At 41.4% G+C, this 21,221-nt stretch overlaps 1 protein-coding gene across 1 annotated transcript in view; it reads left to right on the top strand.

Annotated features, from left to right (window-relative positions):
* LOC124607053 (WD repeat-containing protein 3) overlaps positions 1-21,221 on the top strand; it is a 134,524-nt gene that overhangs the window by 74,025 nt on the left and 39,278 nt on the right. Inside the window, exon 10 of the mRNA XM_047139229.1 lies at positions 17,106-17,324. Within this exon, the coding sequence (XP_046995185.1) occupies positions 17,106-17,324 (219 nt within the window). The remainder of the gene's footprint in view (positions 1-17,105; positions 17,325-21,221) is intronic.

Below are 21,221 nucleotides of genomic sequence, written 5' to 3'. Positions count from 1 at the left end.
CATGCCTACCAAAATAGTACAAGTTTATATGCCCACTAGCTCCACAGATAATGAAGAGATTGAAAAAATGTACGATGCGATAAAAGAAATTATTCAGATAGTGAAGGGAGATGAAAATTTAATAGTTATGGGGGACTGGAATTCGTAGTAGGAAAAGGAAGAGAAGGAAAAGTAGTGGGTGAATGTGGAATGGGGGTAAGGAATGAAAGATAAAGCCACCTAGTAGAATTTTGCACAGAACATAACAGAACAGAACATAACATAACATAACTTACTCATAGCTAATACTTGGTTTAAGAATCATGAAAGAAGGTTGTATAGGTGGAAGAGGCCTGGCGACGCTGGAATGTTTCAGATAGGTAAGACAGAGATACTGTGTGAAGAGTTTGGCAGAGCACTGAAAGACCTGAGTCGAAACAAGGCCCCGGGAATAGACAACATTCCATTAGAACTACTGACAGCCTTGGGAGAGCCAGTCCTGACAAAACTCTACCATCTGGTGAGCAAGATGTATGAGACAGGCGAAATACCGTCAGACTTCAAGAAGAATATAATAATTCCAACCCCAAAGGAAGCAGGTGTTGACAGATGTGAAAATTACCAAACTATCAGTTTAATAAGCCACGGCTGCAAAATACTAACATGAATTCTTTACAGACAAATGGAAAAATTGGTAGAAGCAGACCTCGGGGAACATCAGTTTGGAATCCGTAGAAATGTTGGAACACAGGAAGTAATACTGACCCTACGACTTATCTTAGGAAATAGATTAAGGAAAGGCAAACCTACATTTCTAGCATTTGTAGACTTAGAGAAAGCTTTTGACAATGTTGACTGGAATACTCTCTATCAAATTCTAAAGGTAGCAGGGGTAAAATACAGGGAGCAAAAGTCTATTTACAATTTGTACAGAAACCAGATGGCAGTTATAAGAGTCGAGGGTCATGAAAGGGAAGCAGTGGTTGTGAAGGGAGTAAGACAGGGTTGTAGCCTATCCCCGATGTTATTCAATCTGTATATTGAGCAAGCAGTAAAGGAAACAAAAGAAAAATTCGGAGTCGGAATTAAAATCCATGGAGAAGAAATAAAAACTTTGAGGTTTGCCGATGACATTGTAATTCTGTCAGAGACAGCAAAGGACCTGGAAGAGCAGCTGAACAGAATGGACAGTGTCTTGAAAGGAGGATATAAGATGAACATCAACAAAAGCAAAACGAGGATAATGGAATGTAGTCGAATTAAATCAGGTAATCCTGAGGGAATTAGATTAGGAAATGAGACGCTTAAAATATTAAATGAGTTTTTCTATTTGGGAAGCAAAATAACTGCTGATGGTTGAAGTAGAGATGACTTAAAATGTAGATTGGCAATGGCAAGGAAAGTGTTTCTGAAGAAGAGAAATTTGTTAAGATCGAATATAGATTTACATGTCAGGGAGTCGTTTCTGAAAGTATTTGTATGTAGTGTAGCCATTTATGGAAGTGAAACTTGGACGATAAATAGTTTAGACAAGAAGAGAATAGAAGCTTTCGAAATGTGGTGCTACAGAAGTATGTTGAAGATTAGATGGGTAGATCACATAACTAATGAGGAGGTACTGAATAGAAATGGGGGAAAGAGGAGTTTGTGGTTCAACTTGACTAGAAGAACGGATCGATTGTCATGATACGTTCTGAGGCATCAAGGAATCACCAATTTAGTATTGGAGGGAAGTGCGGAGGGCAAAAATTGTAGAGGGAGACCAAGAGTTGAATACATTAAGCAGATTTAGAAGGATGTAGACTGTAGTTATTCGGAGATGAAAAAGCTTGCACAGGATAGAGTAGCATGGAGAGCCGCATCAAACCAGTCTCTGGACTGAAGACAACAACAACAGCAACAACAACAACAATAATAACAACAAGAGCTGCTGACCAAATAAACCTTTATTCAATAATAGTGTCAATCAGAATGATTATCAGGCAACATAAAATCTTTATAGCACCTGTGTGTGTCACTCTTACTGTGTCTTCAACAAAAATAAAATTGGGATTTTTCTATAGTTTAATTTTAATTGGCACAACATTAAGATTGACATCACTGTAATAATTTTATGTTACCTCATGATGGTGGTGATGATGATGTCTGTTTTATTTAAAACTAGTAGTGGATAAAGGTTTTGTAATTTGTTGTCAGTGAAGACAACCCGTAGATAATCAGTGCTTGGGGCAAAGAGAGGCAGATGGCACTCAAGAAAAAGAAGTGTAATGCACCAAAATAGACAAAGATGGCTGCGAAGGGTAACTCTGTGAAGAGTTCAGATGAGAAGCCTAAATTAGATTTTAGTGGGACTTAAGTTACCAAGCAGGGTAAATACCAGCGTCCAACCCAGACCTTTATACTATCCAATCATTAGTACCCATATGGTAATAATCTTAATGGGTTGCTCTATGGGGAAGAAATATGGATCAGCTGCTCACCAACCATCACTGCAAACAGCTACCTTTAGGACTAAATATTTCAAGAGTCAAAATGACAATATCATGAAAAGGACATTTTGCTGCTCATCATATAGAGAAGATGCCGAGTTGCAGACAGGCACAACAGAAAGAATACCAATGGTGAGCTTTTGGCCAAAAGGCCTTCTTTTAAATTTGGTGAGTAGCGAATTGTCCGTTTCATAATATTGTCACGAATATAATAGAGGGAAATATTCCACGTGGGAAAAATATATCTAAAAACAAAGATGATGTGACTTACCAAACGAAAGCGCTGGCAGGTTGATAGATACACAAACATACACACAAAATTCAAGCTTTTGCAACCAACGGTTGCTTCATCAGGAAAGAGGGAAGGAGAGGAAAAGATGAAAGGATGTGGGTTTTAATGGAGAGGGTAAGGAGTCATTCCAATCCCGGGAGCGGAAAGACTTACCTTAGGGGGAAAAAAGGACAGGTATACACTCACGCGCGCGCGCGCACACACACACACACACACACACACACACACACACACACACACACACACACACACACACACACACACACATATCCATCCGCACATACCCAGTCACAAGCAGACATTTGTAAAGGCAAATGTCTGCTTGTGACTGTGTATGTGCGGATGAATATGTGCGTGTGTGCGCGCGAGTGTATACCTGTCCTTTTTTCCCCCTAAGGTAAGTCTTTCCGCTCCCGGGATTGGAATGACTCCTTACCCTCTCCCTTACAACCCACATCCTTTCGTCTTTCCCTCTCCTTCCCTCTTTCCTGATGAAGCAACCGTTGGTTGCGAAAGCTTGAATTTTGTGTGTATGTTTGTGTTTGTTTGTGTATCTATCAACCTGCCATCGCTTTTGTTTGGTAAGTCACATCATCTTTCTTTTTAGATGTATCATAATATTGTCATTATTTCATCCCAGATTTTTCGTAAGTCAAAAAGAGATTGACTGACTGCGAAACAAGAATGTTGACATGCCATCCCTGCTAGCAGTTTATCAAAGATCTGATCCTTCTGATCCAAGGCTTTGAGATTTAAAAGCGTGCAGGACTGAGCTGAGACTGCTTAACATATAATTTTACTGAGCTTACCAATGTTCAGCACTATTCATGTGGCTCGACATATCATCTGGTCCCTGGTAGGCTAATATGTTAAGAGTAAGGTCATTGGAGGTCCTATGGCACAAGCAAGGTCCTAGGACATCATTATACTGGTTTGGGTGGAAGAATGTTGGGAGTGGTGGAGTTCAGCCAGTGGCGTAGGCCGTGGATCACACCAAATTTTTTCTGTGCCCACATCTTGCTACACAAAGTTTGATTAAATAGACAAATTGGACAGAACATTTAAATTGAACAGATGTGGCATCGGCATGTATCACACTGTGAGAAGAGCAAGATTAGAGTAGAAAGTATTGGAATGCATTGTCAAAACACAGTCATGTAGTACATATGCACAAGTGTCATCAAAAGAGGTTGAGGTTCGTGCCCACCTTAAAAAAAATTAATTGTTGCTGACGTATATTAACAGTGTACTTTCTAAAGAGGTACTGATCTGTTAGTAGGGCCCAGAAAATGAAAATGTCTTTTAGTACACTTTTAGCAATATCAACACACTTTCAATAATGTGTATTACCAAGGGTGCTTTATGCCTCCCTAGAGAGAGTGAGAGAGTGAGAGAGAAATGAACAGCATGCCTATTAAATAGATATTGACGTGTAAGAATGGTCCTGAACCTGAAAATATTGAATATGACGTTCAATGGGGAAAGTTACTTGTACTACTAAGACGTAAATTTTTGCGTGACTTTAACTGAAAAATTCAAAACATTCATGGAACCTGATAGAAGAATTCATTAAATACCATAATTGTTTCAAAATTTTACAGTATGAAGTAACTGACTAGATGACAGTATTTTCAAAAGGTGGACATAAGTCCCCTCTCCCTCCACCTCCTTGAGATTGCAAGGGTTTAATATGTATGATGGCTTTGAAGGCAGTAAAATATCTAAGGGGCATTATTCACAGAATTACTCTTTCCTGCCGTACAGGCAAATGTGTGTTAGCAACAATCTGCTCAAAATTTATGTATTGTGTTGAAGGTAAAAGACAGCAGTGAACCATTGGTGACGTAATATCGTGCAGGAATACGGTTCATTGCGGGGGAATTACGTGCAGAGAATACAAATAATGTAATGTCCAGGATTTGGTTCAAATTTCAGAATAGTTAGTAATGCATTGTGTGAGTAATAATCTGATTGATTGATCGAGTGTTACATTTAAGAATGTATAATTAGTGATCAAGTTGGTCTTAGTAAAGAAAGAGGAAAATTAACTGATAAATATAAATGGAGAAACTCCAAGAAGAGAGAAAAAATATTAAATTTCTTACTTACTAAGGTGCACCCTTTCCAGTGAATTCCAAAGGCTTTACATGACTTCCGTATTCATCATCATCGTCGTGAGGGATTTAAAGCAGAGTCAATGCCTGACAGAAATAATTAGAGTGAAATCTTGTTGTCATGCTTTTGAAAGGACCACAGGTTTTGAACGTCATAAGTGGAAAGCTACCTAATTTGGTAATGATTTGATTTTTTTCGTCAGTGAAAATGTGAAATTACGGGTCGCGTACTTGGGTTGGTATGGGATCTTACAGTGCCACACTTCCTGACATGCTATAGCAATAAATTATCATTCAAAATGCACCTTCAAGGTCACATTTGGAATGTCAGACTCAGAAATTCTCAAAATTAATTGTTAATGTACAGAAGGCGAAAATCTGTTAAATACGGCGACATTGGCTAAATACAACATATTGGACATGTACACTTCTGCCATTAGCCAGATGGAAGGCAGGAAAGTCATGTGACATGATACTGCACCGTTGAGCATCAAAAATACACATGTAATGGAAAAAAATAAAAACACACAAAAATTGTAATTTTTATTACACTTCTCAAAACAAACTAACATCGTTTAGTTGGTGTCTCTTTACTGCCAGTAACTGAATAGGGGTTGTTTCAATAAACCGTTAGTATATTGTGCATCTTGTTAGCGTAACTACACTATAGCGCAATAACATACAATGCATTTTCACAAATGTATGAAAAATGCGGGTTATTGATTGTTTTTTTGTCCTAATTTTAATGTTCAATGGTCCATCTTGATTATCTTCGTCGACCTCAAAACATAAAACTTAACAGTGTCTGTTGCTTCAATATTTTTAAATTTTTGGAAAGGTTCCAGTTCATCCTCGTCTTCACTTTCCTTTTGTTTCTCAGCAATCTGTTCCTTCAACCCTTGATCAATTGTTGTGGACCGACAGACAGCAACACCTATTTCACGATCAATATATTAATAAAAGCTAACACAGTCAGTGTTTTCTCCTTGCCCCATTCTTTACTGCCATTGTTCAGCTGCAGTTATTTTATTTTCTAGTGTGATGTCCTCTGTAAGTACTGGTACCTGGTGAAAGTTAGCCTTCTTGAAGTGGTTTGCAACTTTGCTTTCTTGCAGGGAATCCCAGGCACTTATAAAATGCGCAGTGCCCAAGATCATAATCTTTCTCATAGCAGAATGAAACCAAGCCTGCCTCATCTGTACCAGTTTCTTCCTGTATTTTTGTTTCAGGCATTTTATAACGCCTTGGTCAGGTGGATGAAGGTGACTTGTACAATTGGGAGAGAAAAACACTACATTTATATTACATATATATGATGTTTCTTGGGGATGCGCTGTACGTTGGTCAATAAGCAGGATGATTTTCCTACTCCTAATGCCCAGTCTTACATCCTAGACACACAAAAATTTTACAAATATAGTTTTTCTTACCCATACACTTGCCTTAGATGTAAACTGATAAGCCAGAACATTATGTCCACCAACCGACTATCGATATAAACATTTCCAGGCGATAGCAGCATCGCCTGGTGAGAAATGACTGCTAATCAGACACATGCGTGGTGCATGTACTATCAGTCAGTGTGTTGTCCATGTATAGAATGGGGAAGACGCACGATCTATCTGAGTTTGATCGAGGGGAGATTGGGATGCCTGGAGGCTCTGCATGAGTATTTTGGAAACTGCACAACTTGTCAAGTATTCAAGGAGTGTAGTGGTGAGTGTCTTCGATACGTAGTGAAACCCAAGTGTCCAGAAGTTTGGGGGTTGGGCGGCCACCCCACGTTACAGGTGTCAGACGTCATAGGCTGGGCAGGCTGGTAAAGCAGGACCGGTGGCGAACTGTGGCAGAATTAACTTCAGACTTTAATGCTGGGCAGGGTACAGGTGTTTCTGAACACACAGTGCACCTAACACTCTTAACGATAGGCCTCTGCAGCCAATAACCCATGTATGTGCCAATATTAACACCAAAACATTGGCAACTATGAATGAAGTAGGCATGTCTGTGACCATCGTCACTGGACATTGGTGCAGTTATGCTCTGGCAAACTCATGTGTGCATCCATGGGTCCAGTGGAGATCGTGCAAGGCACCATGATGGCGAAGGAGTAACATACACAAGTACCACTTATTGCAGACCACATATACCCCTTCATGATGATGATGGTTCCCAATTGCAGTGCAATTTTTCAACAGGGTAATGCAGCATGTCACAAGGCCTGAAGTGTGATGGAATGGTTCGAGGAACGCAGTGGCAAGTTCCAGTTCATGTGCTGGCCCCCCAACTTGACAGATCTGAACTCAATCGAACACATCGGGGATGTTATTGAATGTGGAGTCAGAGACCATTTCCCCCCCCCCCCCCCCCCTCCCTCCCGAAGTTACGGGAATTAGGCGACTTGTGTGTGCAGACGTGGTGCTAACTCCTTCCAGTGACCTACCAAGGCCTCATTACTTCCATGCCATAATGTGTTGGGCCAGAGGTGGACATACCAGCTATTAAGTAGATGATATTCTGGCTGAGCAGTGTATACTGACATGGAAATGTATGCACATTTTTGAAACATCATGGAGTCTCCCTTTCCAAATATTAGTAGCACAAACGTTTCTGTTCCATGTATGTTACGACATAATAAAACAGTTAGTCCCTACTAAATTTTTAACCATGGCATTTTTCTCTTCTGAGCTCAAGAGTTTTGTCAGGCAGAAGGAAAAGGTAAACCCATTTCACCTGCATTACAAACATCAGTGGGACTGTACTTTCTATGACTAATGGAAGAGTGCTCCCTGCCGCCGTTGGATAAGCAGCTGCAGCAGCAAGTCGTATACTCCTAGCTCACTCATTTGTTACATAGTTTAATTCTTAATTTCTTTGCGTGTTTTTGGTACTTGCATTGTTTAATTCATAAATTTCGAGCGTATTATAGTATTTGAGAGTTGTAGCATCGCGTTTTAGTACCTGAATAGTGTAAATTCGCGTAGTCGTTTGTCTACTGTTTTGTTTTGAACGGCCAGTGTCGGTTGGTCGCAGTCAGTGTGCTCCCTGCCGCCGTTGGATAAGCAGCTGAGCAGCAAGTCGTATACTCCTAGCTCACTCATTTGTTACATAGTTTAATTCTTAATTTCTTTGCGTGTTTTTGGTTCTTGCATTGTTTAATTCATAAATTTCGGGCGTATTATAGTATTTGAGAGTGTAGCATCGTGTTTTAGTACCTGAATAGTGTAATTTCGCTTAGTCTCCTTCCGCCGCCGAGCAGTGTCAGCAGTGCGCAAGTAGCAGCATTACTGCATTTACTAGGCAATCTTGTATTTTAATAACCGTTTAAATTTTGTCGATTTGTTTGCGCTCTCTGTAGATTAGTTCAGACGTTCTTAGCAAAACAGTTTTTAGCATGGATAGGGACTGTAACTGCTGTGTTCGGATGCAGGCTGAGTTGGCATCCCTTCGCTCCCAGCTTCAGGCAGTGTTGGCTTCGGTCACACAGCTTGAGGCTGTTGCCAATGGGCATCACTGTGGGGGTCGGGATGGGGGTTTGTCGGGGACGGCCAGCTCGTCCCACGCATCCCCTGATCGGACTACGACTGTGGTTGCCCGGGATACTGCCCGCATTGAGGCTGATCCCTCACCTGTGGTAGAGTGGGAGGTCGTTTCAAGGTGTGGCAGGGGGCGAAAGACATTCCGGAGGGCTGAACGGAAAGCCTCTCCAGTTTGTCTGACGAACCGGTTTCAGGCTCTGTCTCAGGCTGATACTGATCTTCGGCCTGACATGGCTGCTTGTCCTGTTCCAGAGGTTGCCCCTCAGTCTGCAAGATCCGGGCAGTCGCAGAGGGTGGGCTTACTGGTAGTTGGGAGCTCCAACGTCAGGCGCGTAATGGGGCCCCTTAGGGAAATGGCAGCAAGAGAGGGGAAGAAAACCAATGTGCACTCCGTGTGCATACCGGGGGGAGTCATTCCAGATGTGGAAAGGGTCCTTCCGGATGCCATGAAGGGTACAGGGTGCACCCATCTGCAGGTGGTCGCTCATGTCGGCACCAATGATGTGTGTCGCTATGGATCGGAGGAAATCCTCTCTGGCTTCCGGCGGCTATCTGATTTGGTGAAGACTGCCAGTCTCGCTAGCGGGATGAAAGCAGAGCTCAGCATCTGCAGCATCGTCGACAGGACTGACTGCGGACCTTTGGTACAGAGCCGAGTGGAGGGTCTGAATCAGAGGCTGAGACGGTTCTGCGACCGTGTGGGCTGCAGATTCCTCGACTTGCGCCATAGGGTGGTGGGGTTTCGGGTTCCGCTGGATAGGTCAGGAGTCCACTACACGCAACAAGCGGCTACACGGGTAGCAGGGGTTGTGTGGCGTGGGCTGGGCGGTTTTTTAGGTTAGATGGCCTTGGGCAAGTACAGAAAGGGCAACAGCCTCAACGGGTGCGGGGCAAAGTCAGGACATGCGGGGACCAAGCAGCAATCGGTATTGTAGTTGTCAACTGTCGAAGCTGCGTTGGTAAAGTACCGGAACTTCAAGCGCTGATAGAAAGCACCGAAGCTGAAATCGTTATAGGTACAGAAAGCTGGCTTAAGCCAGAGATAAATTCTGCCGAAATTTTTACAAAGGTACAGACGGTGTTTAGAAAGGATAGATTGCATGCAACCGGTGGTGGAGCGTTCATCGCTGTTAGTAGTAGTTTATCCTGTAGTGAAGTTGAAGTGGATAGTTCCTGCGAATTATTATGGGTGGAGGTTACACTAAACAACCGAACTAGGTTAATAATTGGCTCCTTTTACCGACCTCCCGACTCAGCAGCATTAGTGGCAGAACAACTGAGAGAAAATTTGGAATACATTTCACATAAATTTTCTCAGCATGTTATAGTCTTAGGTGGAGATTTCAATTTACCAGATATAGACTGGGACACTCAGATGTTTAGGACGGGTGGTAGGGACAGAGCATCGAGTGACATTATACTGAGTGCACTATCCGAAAATTACCTCGAGCAATTAAACAGAGAACCGACTCGTGGAGATAACATATTGGACCTACTGATAACAAACAGACCCGAACTTTTCGAATCTGTATGTACAGAACAGGGAATCAGTGATCATAAGGCCGTTGCAGCATTCCTGAATATGGAAGTTAATAGGAATATAAAAAAAGGGAGGAAGGTTTATCTGTTTAGCAAGAGTAATAGAAGGCAGATTTCAGACTACCTAACAGATCAAAACGAAAATTTCTGTTCCGACACTGACAATGTTGAGTGTTTATGGAAAAAGTTCAAGGCAATCGTAAAATGCGTTTTAGACAGGTACGTGCCGAGTAAAACTGTGAGGGACGGGAAAAACCCACCGTGGTACAACAACAATGTTAGGAAACTACTGCGAAAGCAAAGAGAGCTCCACTCCAAGTTTAAACGCAGCCAAAACCTCTCAGACAAACAGAAGCTAAACGATGTCAAAGTTAGCGTAAAGAGGGCTATGCGTGAAGCATTCATTGAATTCGAAAGTAAAATTCTATGTACCAACTTGACAGAAAATCCTAGGAAGTTCTGGTCTTACGTTAAATCAGTAAGTGGCTCGAAACAGCATATCCAGACACTACGGGATGATGATGGCATTGAAACAGAGGATGACACGCGTAAAGCTGAAATACTAAACACCTTTTTCCAAAGCTGTTTCACAGAGGAAGACCGCACTGCAGTTCCTTCTCTAAATCCTCGCACAAACGAAAAAATGGCTGACATCGAAATAAGTGTCCAAGGAATAGAAAAGCAACTGGAATCACTCAATAGAGGAAAGTCCACTGGACCTGACGGGATACCAATTCGATTCTACACAGAGTACGCGAAAGAACTTGCCCCCCTTCTAACAGCCGTGTACCGCAAGTCTCTAGAGGAACGGAGGGTTCCAAATGATTGGAAAAGAACACAGATAGTCCCAGTCTTCAAGAAGGGTCGTCGAGCAGATGCGCAAAACTATAGACCTATATCTCTTACGTCGATCTCTTGTAGAATTTTAGAACATGTTTTTTGCTCGCGTATCATGTCATTTCTGGAAACCCAGAATCTACTATGTAGGAATCAACATGGATTCCGGAAACAGCGATCGTGTGAGACCCAACTCGCCTTATTTGTTCATGAGACCCAGAAAATATTAGATACAGGCTCCCAGGTAGATGCTATTTTTCTTGACTTCCGGAAGGCGTTCGATACAGTTCCGCACTGTCGCCTGATAAACAAAGTAAGAGCCTACGGAATATCAGACCAGCTGTGTGGCTGGATTGAAGAGTTTTTAGCAAACAGAACACAGCATGTTGTTATCAATGGAGAGACGTCTACAGACGTTAAAGTAACCTCTGGCGTGCCACAGGGGAGTGTTATGGGACCATTGCTTTTCACAATATATATAAATGACTTAGTAGATAGTGTCGGAAGTTCCATGCGGCTTTTCGCGGATGATGCTGTAGTATACAGAGAAGTTGCTGCATTAGAAAATTGTAGCGAAATACAGGAAGATCTGCAGCGGATAGGCACTTGGTGCAGGGAGTGGCAACTGACCCTTAACATAGACAAATGTAATGTATTGCGAATACATAGAAAGAAGGATCCTTTATTGTATGATTATATGATAGCGGAACAAACACTGGTAGCAGTTACTTCTGTAAAATATCTGGGAGTATGCGTGCGGAACGATTTGAAGTGGAATGATCATATAAAACTAATTGTTGGTAAGGCGGGTACCAGGTTGAGATTCATTGGGAGAGTGCTTAGAAAATGTAGTCCATCAACAAAGGAGGTGGCTTACAAAACACTCGTTCGACCTATACTTGAGTATTGCTCATCAGTGTGGGATCCGTACCAGGTCGGGTTGACGGAGGAGATAGAGAAGATCCAAAGAAGAGCGGCGCGTTTCGTCACTGGGTTATTTGGTAACCGTGATAGCGTTACGGAGATGTTTAATAAACTCAAGTGGCAGACTCTGCAAGAGAGGCGCTCTGCATCGCGGTGTAGCTTGCTCGCCAGGTTTCGAGAGGGTGCGTTTCTGGATGAGGTATCGAATATATTGCTTCCCCCTACTTATACTTCCCGAGGAGATCACGAATGTAAAATTAGAGAGATTAGAGCGCGCACGGAGGCTTTCAGACAGTCGTTCTTCCCGCGAACCATACGCGACTGGAACAGGAAAGGGAGGTAATGACAGTGGCACGTAAAGTGCCCTCCGCCACACACCGTTGGGTGGCTTGCGGAGTATCAATGTAGATGTAGATGAAGAGTATTTTTCCATGACTGAACTGTGCTAATGTTCATGCTTCCAGCCTTACCTCGAATACATTTATACACTAAATTATGCCTGTTCCTGAACCTTTGATCCAACCATTGGATGCTTTGAAATCTGCAAGTCCCAACTTTTGTGCTAAATATATTCTGCAGCACAAGCCACTGTACCATAAATTGGAATGTTCAAAGCATGAGCTTGTTTTATTCACTTAAATAGCAAATTTTCCAGTTCAGGAAACTGTCTGTCACACACTTGCTTTTGTTTATCACAATGAAAACAATCAATTATTTACAGAATAATTTAAATGGACAGATAAAAAAAAATCTACTCACCAAGCGGCAGCAGGAGAACACATTTCCAAGCCGGTGGCTCCTTCTTCTGGCAGAAGAGTTGAAGGGGAAGGAATAGGGGTGAAGGAAAAGGATGGGAGAGGTTTAGGAAAATGGGTACAGTTTATAAAAGTCACCCAGAACCTCAGGTCATGGGGAGACTTACCAGATGGGATGAGAAAGAAGGACTGACAGTTGGGGACTGCACGGGATGAGATTTGAAAAGGTAAGAGCTTAAAGGTAATATGGAAGACCGAGATCACTACAAAACATCAGCACAAGTTAATAAGGGTGAAAAGCTAAGTGCATTGTATGTAACAGAGATAGGAGGGGGGGATAGCGAAAAATAGACAGGTCAAGAAATGACAGATGTAGAAAACTAAAATGGAGTGAAAAAAGTAGTAGTTACTGTGAAGAAATGCTGAGACGAAAGGAAATAACAGAAATTAAGACCAGTTGGGTGGTGAGAACCAAGGACATGGTGTATCGCTAGTTCCCACCTGTGTAGTTCTGAGAAACTGGTATCCGGGGGAAGAATGCGGATGACGCATGTGTTGAAACAGGCACCAAGTTCATGACTGTCATGTTGTGGAGGATGCTATGCAACAGGATATCGTGTGTTGGGCATACACCCTCTGCCTATGCCCATTCATCCTGACTGATAACTGGGTTGTAGTCATGCGAATGTAAAAGTCAGAAAGTGTTTACATAACATCTGGTATATGACACGTGTTGTTTCACGGGTGGCCCTCCCATTGATAGTATATTTTTTGCCAGTCACAGGGCTGCTATAGGTGGTAGGAGGGCGCATAGGGCAAGCTGAACTTTTCCCTACCCAATGCCCACCTGATTCCAAACCTATGACTTCCATCTTTATGCTTACCAATGATTACTTCACATTACAGGAGCAGACATACAAACAGATTAGGAGTACAGCCATGGGAATCAGGGTGGCTCCTTCCTATGCCAACCTTTTCATGGGTCACTTCGAGGGGGCGTTCCTGGGATCTATAAGACTTCAGCCACTGGTTTGGTTTAGATACATTGATGACATCTTTGCAGTATGGACTCGCAGTGAAGCTCACCTGTTAAAATTCCTGTAATCTCTAAATACCTTCTCCCAATTAAGTTTCACATGGTCCTATTCCAAATCCCATGCCAGTTTTCTTGATGTTGATCTCTTCCTCGCCAAAGGCCAGCTATGCACTTCAGTCCACATTTAATTAACAAACAGCTGTACTCACATTTTGACAGTTGCCATCCTTTCCATGTCAAACATTCCCTCCCATACAGCCTTGGTATTTGAGGCAAACATATTTGTTCAGATGCAGACTACTCTTTAAATCAATACACCACCATTCTCACCTCAGCCTCCACTGGACGTAATTACCCCAACAGTAGATTTCACAGGTCATCACATCCAATCCTGGTACTGCTGATCCCTCCAAAAACATTGTTGAAGCACACCACTTGTCACTCAGATTATACTGATCTTGAACGTATTAATCAGCTACTTCGACAAGGCCATGATTTCCTAAAATCATACCCTGAAATGAGATCCATTCTGTCTGAGATTTTGCCCACTACACCTAGAATAGTTTTTCTTCGCCCTCCCAATCTCTGCAATATTCTTGTCAAGCCCTATGAGTCTTCTGCACCCATCTCCCTTCCCTGTGGCTCCTACCCCTGTGACCGTTCCCCCTGCAAGACTTCCTATTCCAGCCCTGTAACAAGCAAAACATATACTATCAAAGGGAGTGCCACATGTGAAATGACATGTAATATACCAGCTGTTAAGTAAACACTGTTCTGCCTTTTACATTGACATGACTACCACCCAGTTATCAATCAGGTTGAATGGGCGTAGGCAGAGGGTGTATAACAGCAACACACTATACCCTGTTGCAGAGCATGTTCTACAACATGACGAGCATGACCTCGGTACCACATGCGCCATCTGGATTCTTCCTCCAGACACCAGTTTCGCGGAACTCAGTAAATGGGAACTAACGTTACAACATGTCCTCGGTTGTCGCCATCCACCTGGCATCAATTCCTTCCATCTCAGCATTTCTTCGCAGTAACTACTCCTTTCTCCACTCCATTATAGTTTTCTACATCTGTCATTTCCTGACCTGTCTATTTTTCACCATCCCCACTCCCACCTCTGTAACAAACAATGCATTTAGCATTTCGCCCTTATTAACTAGTGTGCGGTGTTTTAGTAGTAATCTCTGTCTTTCATATTACCCTGTCTTCCAGCTTTATGTTCACACATTTTCAAATTTCATCCAGTGCAGTCCCCAACAATCAGTCTTTCCTTCTCATCCCATCGAACAATTCTCCCCTGACCAGGGGTTCTGGGTGACTTTTGTGAACTGTACCCCTTTTCCTAAATCTCTCCTCAGCCCTCTTCCTTCCCCTTCAACTCTTCTGCCAGAAGAAGGAGTCATTGGCTCTAAAAGCTTATAAAAGTTAAACCTTTGTGTGTGTGTGTGTGTGTGTGTGTGTGTGTGTGTGGGTGTGAGAGAGTGAGCACGTACGTGCTCCTGCTGCCATTTGGTGAGTAGATTTTTTTATCTACTCGTTTTTGTTTGCTGTTTTGCCGTATCCAAACATGCTACTTCAGTTATTTTTTGTTTGTTCACTGTTGTATTTCACGTTGATGGAGGAGTGTTCAGTTTTTGTGCAATATCAGCATGCTTCATGTATGAATTTCTGTCCACATCCTCAAAGAAGTTCCACTTCATTTGTAAGCTGTCTCACTGTCTTTCTATCCATGACAAACCGGTATACAGTTTAACACAAAAACCAATGGACTAAAAAGGAAGTTTCAGAAAAATGCAGACTGAGGGGTCAAATGCTAAACACAAACAAAGGAGACCAGTGACTGAATTTGACTGCTGCAGAGGTCAGAAGTTGTCAGAGCTACTACCAACCTGTATAAACTACTTCAGCATGTCATTTCGACCATATCAAATGATCTGTATGACCTGCAAAGTTACTGGCACTGAATAGCATTGTCTTCCTGCATATTTCTGCAACACATGGAACCAAACATCCTACCCCCACCACTCTCAGAACTCTCGGTGGCAAAAGTTGCAGTGGCCAAATGGTATCAATACCACCAAATTGTAACATGCTAAGTGGTGAGGGAGAACGTGCAAACAATCAGTTTAACATGTGTTTAATGTAGTTGGGACTGGGACATCTAAAAATGGCTGTAATATGCAGGAAAACACAGTAGAGAGGGATGTATTTATGAGATTTCACTGTCATTCATCAAAAGCTTGAGATTTTTATCAAAAATAATGTAGCTTAGTTAATGAGAAAAATTATTTATGAGCTCCTAACACAAAAAAATTTATCCTCAGAGAAGAAAAGAATGGTAATCAGAGAGTCAAATTCATAATGTCACAAATCTCTGACAACAACTGCCACTAGATATGTAAACATAGGTAACCATGCTACTACCTGATGTTGAGAGACTGATGTGGCTACCTCTCTTTGTCAGGCACTACAAGATGTTAAACCCAATACAAACATCTGCTCCAAACAGAAATGACGTAAGAAGCACGTGCCCAAAGCCTCCTCTCCTTTTCTCAAACAGCTAAATATTTGTGTCAATGAAGAATGTACATGTTTGCTTCTGTTTGCTTCACTTGCAGCAATTTAAGCTGTTCTCTTAGGTTTCTGTCTAACCACAGACTTGGAAATCATCACATATTTGGAAATAAACAGCAACATTTTTATTTTCTTTGTTTTCTAATAAGATGGAAATATAAATAACATCAAATATTGCTGAACGTATTTGTATTACATTCATAAGATGGTTCCAGAATGTGCTAATGCTAAGATAAAAGAAAAATGCTAATATGTAGTGGGACACAAACCATTGAACCTTCTTCCTTTGGCACTGTAATCCACGAAGTTACCCATTATGCTATGCTGTAGTCATATGATTTTGGTCTTTGGTCTTGGGTGTCGTAGAGTCTCTTGCAGGCTTATATCCTTTATGTGACATTAACTCACATTTAATAATAAGGGTGATGTGTTTCTTAAAAATCTTCAGTGTGCTTTTACCCTGGAACTGCATATTGCAAATCATAAAACAAAATGGCTAAATATGCCAAAATAAATATGATGTCCTCCACACTGAGTCACTTCCATTTGAAGTAGATACCTGTTGTGTGTTTAACTTCTTCACAGGCAGCTGATAGCTAATCTTTCCGTTTTGTAGGTAGTTTACACTTCTATAAAAAGACTAGTGTATACCATCCTTTCAGCTCTTCTCCCTCCCCGTCCCATCCTCCCCCCTCCGTGTGTGTGTGTGTGTGTGTGTGTGTGTGTGTGTGTGTGTGTGAGCGCACATGCGCGTGCGCGCATGCACACGTGTTCTCTGATAATGGAAAATCATTGATGGAATAATTATATAATAATAATAATGATAATAGTGGAAAGAGTAAATGCAACAACTCGTCATATAGTTGATAGTTGATAGGTGCGTAAACAAGACTAAACATTGCTAAGTTTTCGGGCAAATTCTCCTTCAGAGCTAATTAGTACAAGAAACACCTATGCATGTATACATATGTGTTTTTCATCCACTAATTTACATACATTTTAAATTTTTCAGCTTGGCTGTGTGACTGGAGGAGACAACACAGTAAAATTTTGGCAGTTTGAATTAGTTGCTGCACCAGATAGTAAGGCCAAAGTGCTTTCATTGCTACACAAGCGAACATTGAAGTTGGATGAGGGTGTTCTGGCTGTGAAAGTGTCACAGAACAATAAATTCTTGGCTGTATCTCTGTTGGATTCAACTGTGAAAATTTTTTTTGCTGACACCTTGAAGGTATGTAGAGTAGTAGTCTATTATTATTTACATAATAGCACCATTGCATCTGGATTGTTCCTACAGAAATGATTTTGCTATGTGGTACGCTTGGTTACAATAGCATCTAAGGATACAACTGTGGCTGTGTGTGTTTTGTATCTGTCTGCTACTCAGCATCTTCAGACATATTAAAACTAACCAATTAAAGAACAAGTAATTCTGCATTCAAATAATGTTGAAAGTTTTTCATAAGAAAACATTCTCCATTTGGAGACAGTATGGTGTCAACACTTTAATAAAGGCTGCTTCTTATCTGAGAAGAATGGAAGTTAACAGAACAGGCATTGTGATAAGATGGGAAAGTAGGTTCTTGTCAGGAAATCGCTCTCTGTTGAGTTCCCCTACTTGAGTAACTTTACGACTGCCTTGAACCGCAATAAAAGAAAAGTAACAAAGATGTAGTTTTTAATCAAGAGTTGCCTTCATTTTATGCGACATATCATTTAAAAGTACAGTAGCACTGCACTGTACTTGTACAATCCTTACCCCTCACTTAGCTTGCATTTGTTATGAATCTCTCACCAAACGCATAGTCCTAAGCAATTGCAAATACCCGCAGGTGACACCTGTATATAAGAAAGGTAAAACAACAGACCTGCAAAATTACAGGCCAATATCCTTAACATCAGTTTATTGCAAAATTCTTGAACACATTCTGAATTCGAAAATCATAAATTTCCATGAGATTGGAAAGCTTATGTCCACAAATCAGCATGGTTTTAGAAAGCATCACTTGTGTAAAACTCAGCTTACACTTTTATCACATGATGTGCAGAAAATTATGGATGAAAGGCAAGAGGCAGATTCCGTATTTCTAGATTTCCAAAAAGCACTTGACACAGTGCCCTACTGCAGACAGTTAACTAATACACAAGCATATGAAATATGTTCTAAGGTATGTAATTGGCTTGAAGTCTTTTTAAGTAATACAACCTAATATTTTGTCCTTGACAGTGCATGTTCATCAGAGACAAAGGTATCATCCGAAGTGCCCCAGGGAACTTGATATGACCACTATTATTTTCTCTACACATAAATGATGTGGCAGACAGGGTGGGCAGCAATCTGCAGTTGTTTTCTGATGATGCTGTATTAGTATAAGGGAAGGTATCGAAATTGAGTGATTGTAGGAGGATGCAAGATGACTTAGACAAAATTCGTGATTGGTATGATGACTGGCAGCTAGCTCTAAATGTAGAAAAATGTAAGTTAACGTGGGGGAGAAGAGAAAACAAACCCATAATGTTAGGATACAGCTGTAGTAGTGTCCTGCACAACCCAGAAACGTCGCTTAAATATCTAGCTGTAACATTGCAAAACGATACGAAGCGAATGAGCATGTTATGATTGTGGTTGTTGTTGTGGTCTTCAGTCCAGAGACTGGTTTGATGCAGCTCTCCATGCTACTCTATCCTGTGCAAGCTTCTTCATCTCCCAGTACCTACATCCTTCTGAATCTGTTTAGTGTATTCATCTCTTGGTCTCCCTCTACTATTTTTACCCTCCGTGCTTCCCTCCAATACTAAATTGGTGATCCCTTGATGCCTCAGAACATGTCCGTTCAGCTGCTCTTCCAGGTCCTTTGCTGTCTCTGACAGAGTTACAATGTCATCGGCAAACCTCAAAGTTTTTATTTCTTCTCCGTGGATTTTAATTCCGACTCCGAATTTTTCTTTTGTTTCCTTTACTGCTTGCTCAATATACAGATTGAATAACATCGGGGATAGGCTACAACCCTGTCTCACTCCCTTCGCAACCACTGCTTCCCTTTCATGACCCTCCTGCCATCTGGTTTCTGTACAAATTGTAAATAGCCTTTCGCTCCCTGTATTTTACCCCTGCTACCTTCAGAATTTGATAGAGAGTATTCCAGTCAACATTGTCAAAAGCTTTCTCTAAGTCTACAAATGCTAGAAATGTAGGTTTGCCTTTCCTTAATCTATTTCCTAAGATAAGTCGTAGGGTCAGTATTGCTTCCCGTGTTCCAACATTTCTACGGATTCCAAACTGATCTTCCCCGAGGTCGGCTTCTACCAGTTTTTCCATTCGTCTGTAAAGAATTTGTGTTAGTATTTTGCAGCCGTGGCTTATTAAACTGATAGTTCGGTAATTTTCGCATCTGTCAACACCTACTTTCTTTGGGGTTGGAATTATTATATTCTTCTTGCAGTCTGAGGGTGTTTCGCCTGTCTCATACATCTTGCTCACCAGCTGGTAGACTTTTGTCAGGGCTGGCTCTCCAAAGGCTATCAGTAGTTCTGATGGAATGTTGTCTACTCCTGTGGCCTTTTTTGACTGATGTCTTTCAGTGCTGTGTCAAACTCTTCACGCAGTATCATATCTCCCATTTCATCTTCATCTACATCCTCTTCCATTTCCATAATATTATCCTCAAGAACATCACCCTTGTATAGACACTCAGGATACTCTTTCCATCTTTCTGCTTTCCCTTCTTTGCTTAGAACTGGTTTTCCATCTGAGCTCTTGATATTCATGCACCTTTTCTCCAAAGGTCTCTTTAATTTTCCTGTAGGCAGTATCTATCTTACCCCTAGTGATATATGCCTCTTCATCCTTACATTTGTCCTCTGGCCATCCATGCTTTGTATTCCTTTTTGCCTGCTTCATTTACTGCATTTTTGTATTTTCTTCTTTCATCAATTAAATTCATAATCTTTTATGTTAACCAAGGATTTCTACTAGCCCTCGTCTTTTTACCTACTTTATCCTTTGCTGCCTTCACTATTTCATCTCTCAAAGCTACCCATTCTTCTTCTACTGCATTTCTTTGCCTCATTCTTGTCAATCATTCCCTAATGCTCTCCCTGAAACTTTCTGCAACCTCATGTTCTGTCAGTTTATCCAGGTCCCATCTCCTTAAATTCCCACCTTTTTGCAGTTTCTTCAGTTTTAATCTACAGTTCATAACCAATAGAGTGTGGTCAGAGTCCACATCTCGCACTGGAAATGTCTTACAATTTAAAACCTGGTTCCTAAATCTCTTTCTGACCATTATATAATCTATTTGAGACCTGTCAGTATCTCCAGGCTTCTTCCATGTATACAACCTTCTGGCACGATTCTTGAACCAAGTGTTAGCTATGACTAGGTTGTGCTCTATGCTACATTCTAGCGGGCGGCTTCCTCTTTCATTCCTTATCCCCATTCCATATTCAACAACTACTTTTCCTTCTCTTCCTTTTCCTACTATCGAATTCCAGTCACCCATAATTATTAAATTTTCGTCTCCCTTCACTATCTGAATAATTTTTTTTGTCTCATCGTACATTTGATCAATGTCTTCATCATCTGCGGAGTTAGTTGGCATATAAACTTGTACTACTGTGGTAGGCGTGGGCTTCGTATCTAGCTTGGCCACAATAATGCGTTCACTATGCTGTTTGTAGTAGCTTAACCACATTCCTATTTTTTTATTCGTTATTAAACCTACTCCTGCATTACCCCTATTTGATTTTGTATTTATAACCCTGTATTCACCTGATCAAAAGTCTTGTTCCTCCTGCCACCAAACGTCACTGATTCCCACTATATCTAACTTTAACCTATCCATTTCCCTTCTTAAGTTTTCTAACCTACCTGCCCGATTAAGGGATTTGACATTCCATGCTCCGACCCGTAGAATGCCAGTTTTCTTTCTCCTTATAATGACGTCCTCATGAGTAGTCCCCACCCGGAGATCCGAATGGGGGACTATTTTACCTCCAGAATATTTTGCCCACGGGGAAGCTATCATTATTTAACCATACAGTAAAGCTGCATGCCCTTGGGAAAAATTACGGCTGTAGTTTCCCCTTGCTTTCAGCTGTTTGCAGTACCAGCACAGCAAGGCCGTTT

The sequence above is a fragment of the Schistocerca americana genome, chromosome 3 (assembly GCF_021461395.2).
Source record: "Schistocerca americana isolate TAMUIC-IGC-003095 chromosome 3, iqSchAmer2.1, whole genome shotgun sequence".
Classification (NCBI taxonomy): Eukaryota; Metazoa; Arthropoda; class Insecta; order Orthoptera; family Acrididae; genus Schistocerca; species Schistocerca americana.
Note: the sequence above shows the minus strand (reverse complement) of the source record. Positions and strands in the feature narration are given on the sequence as shown.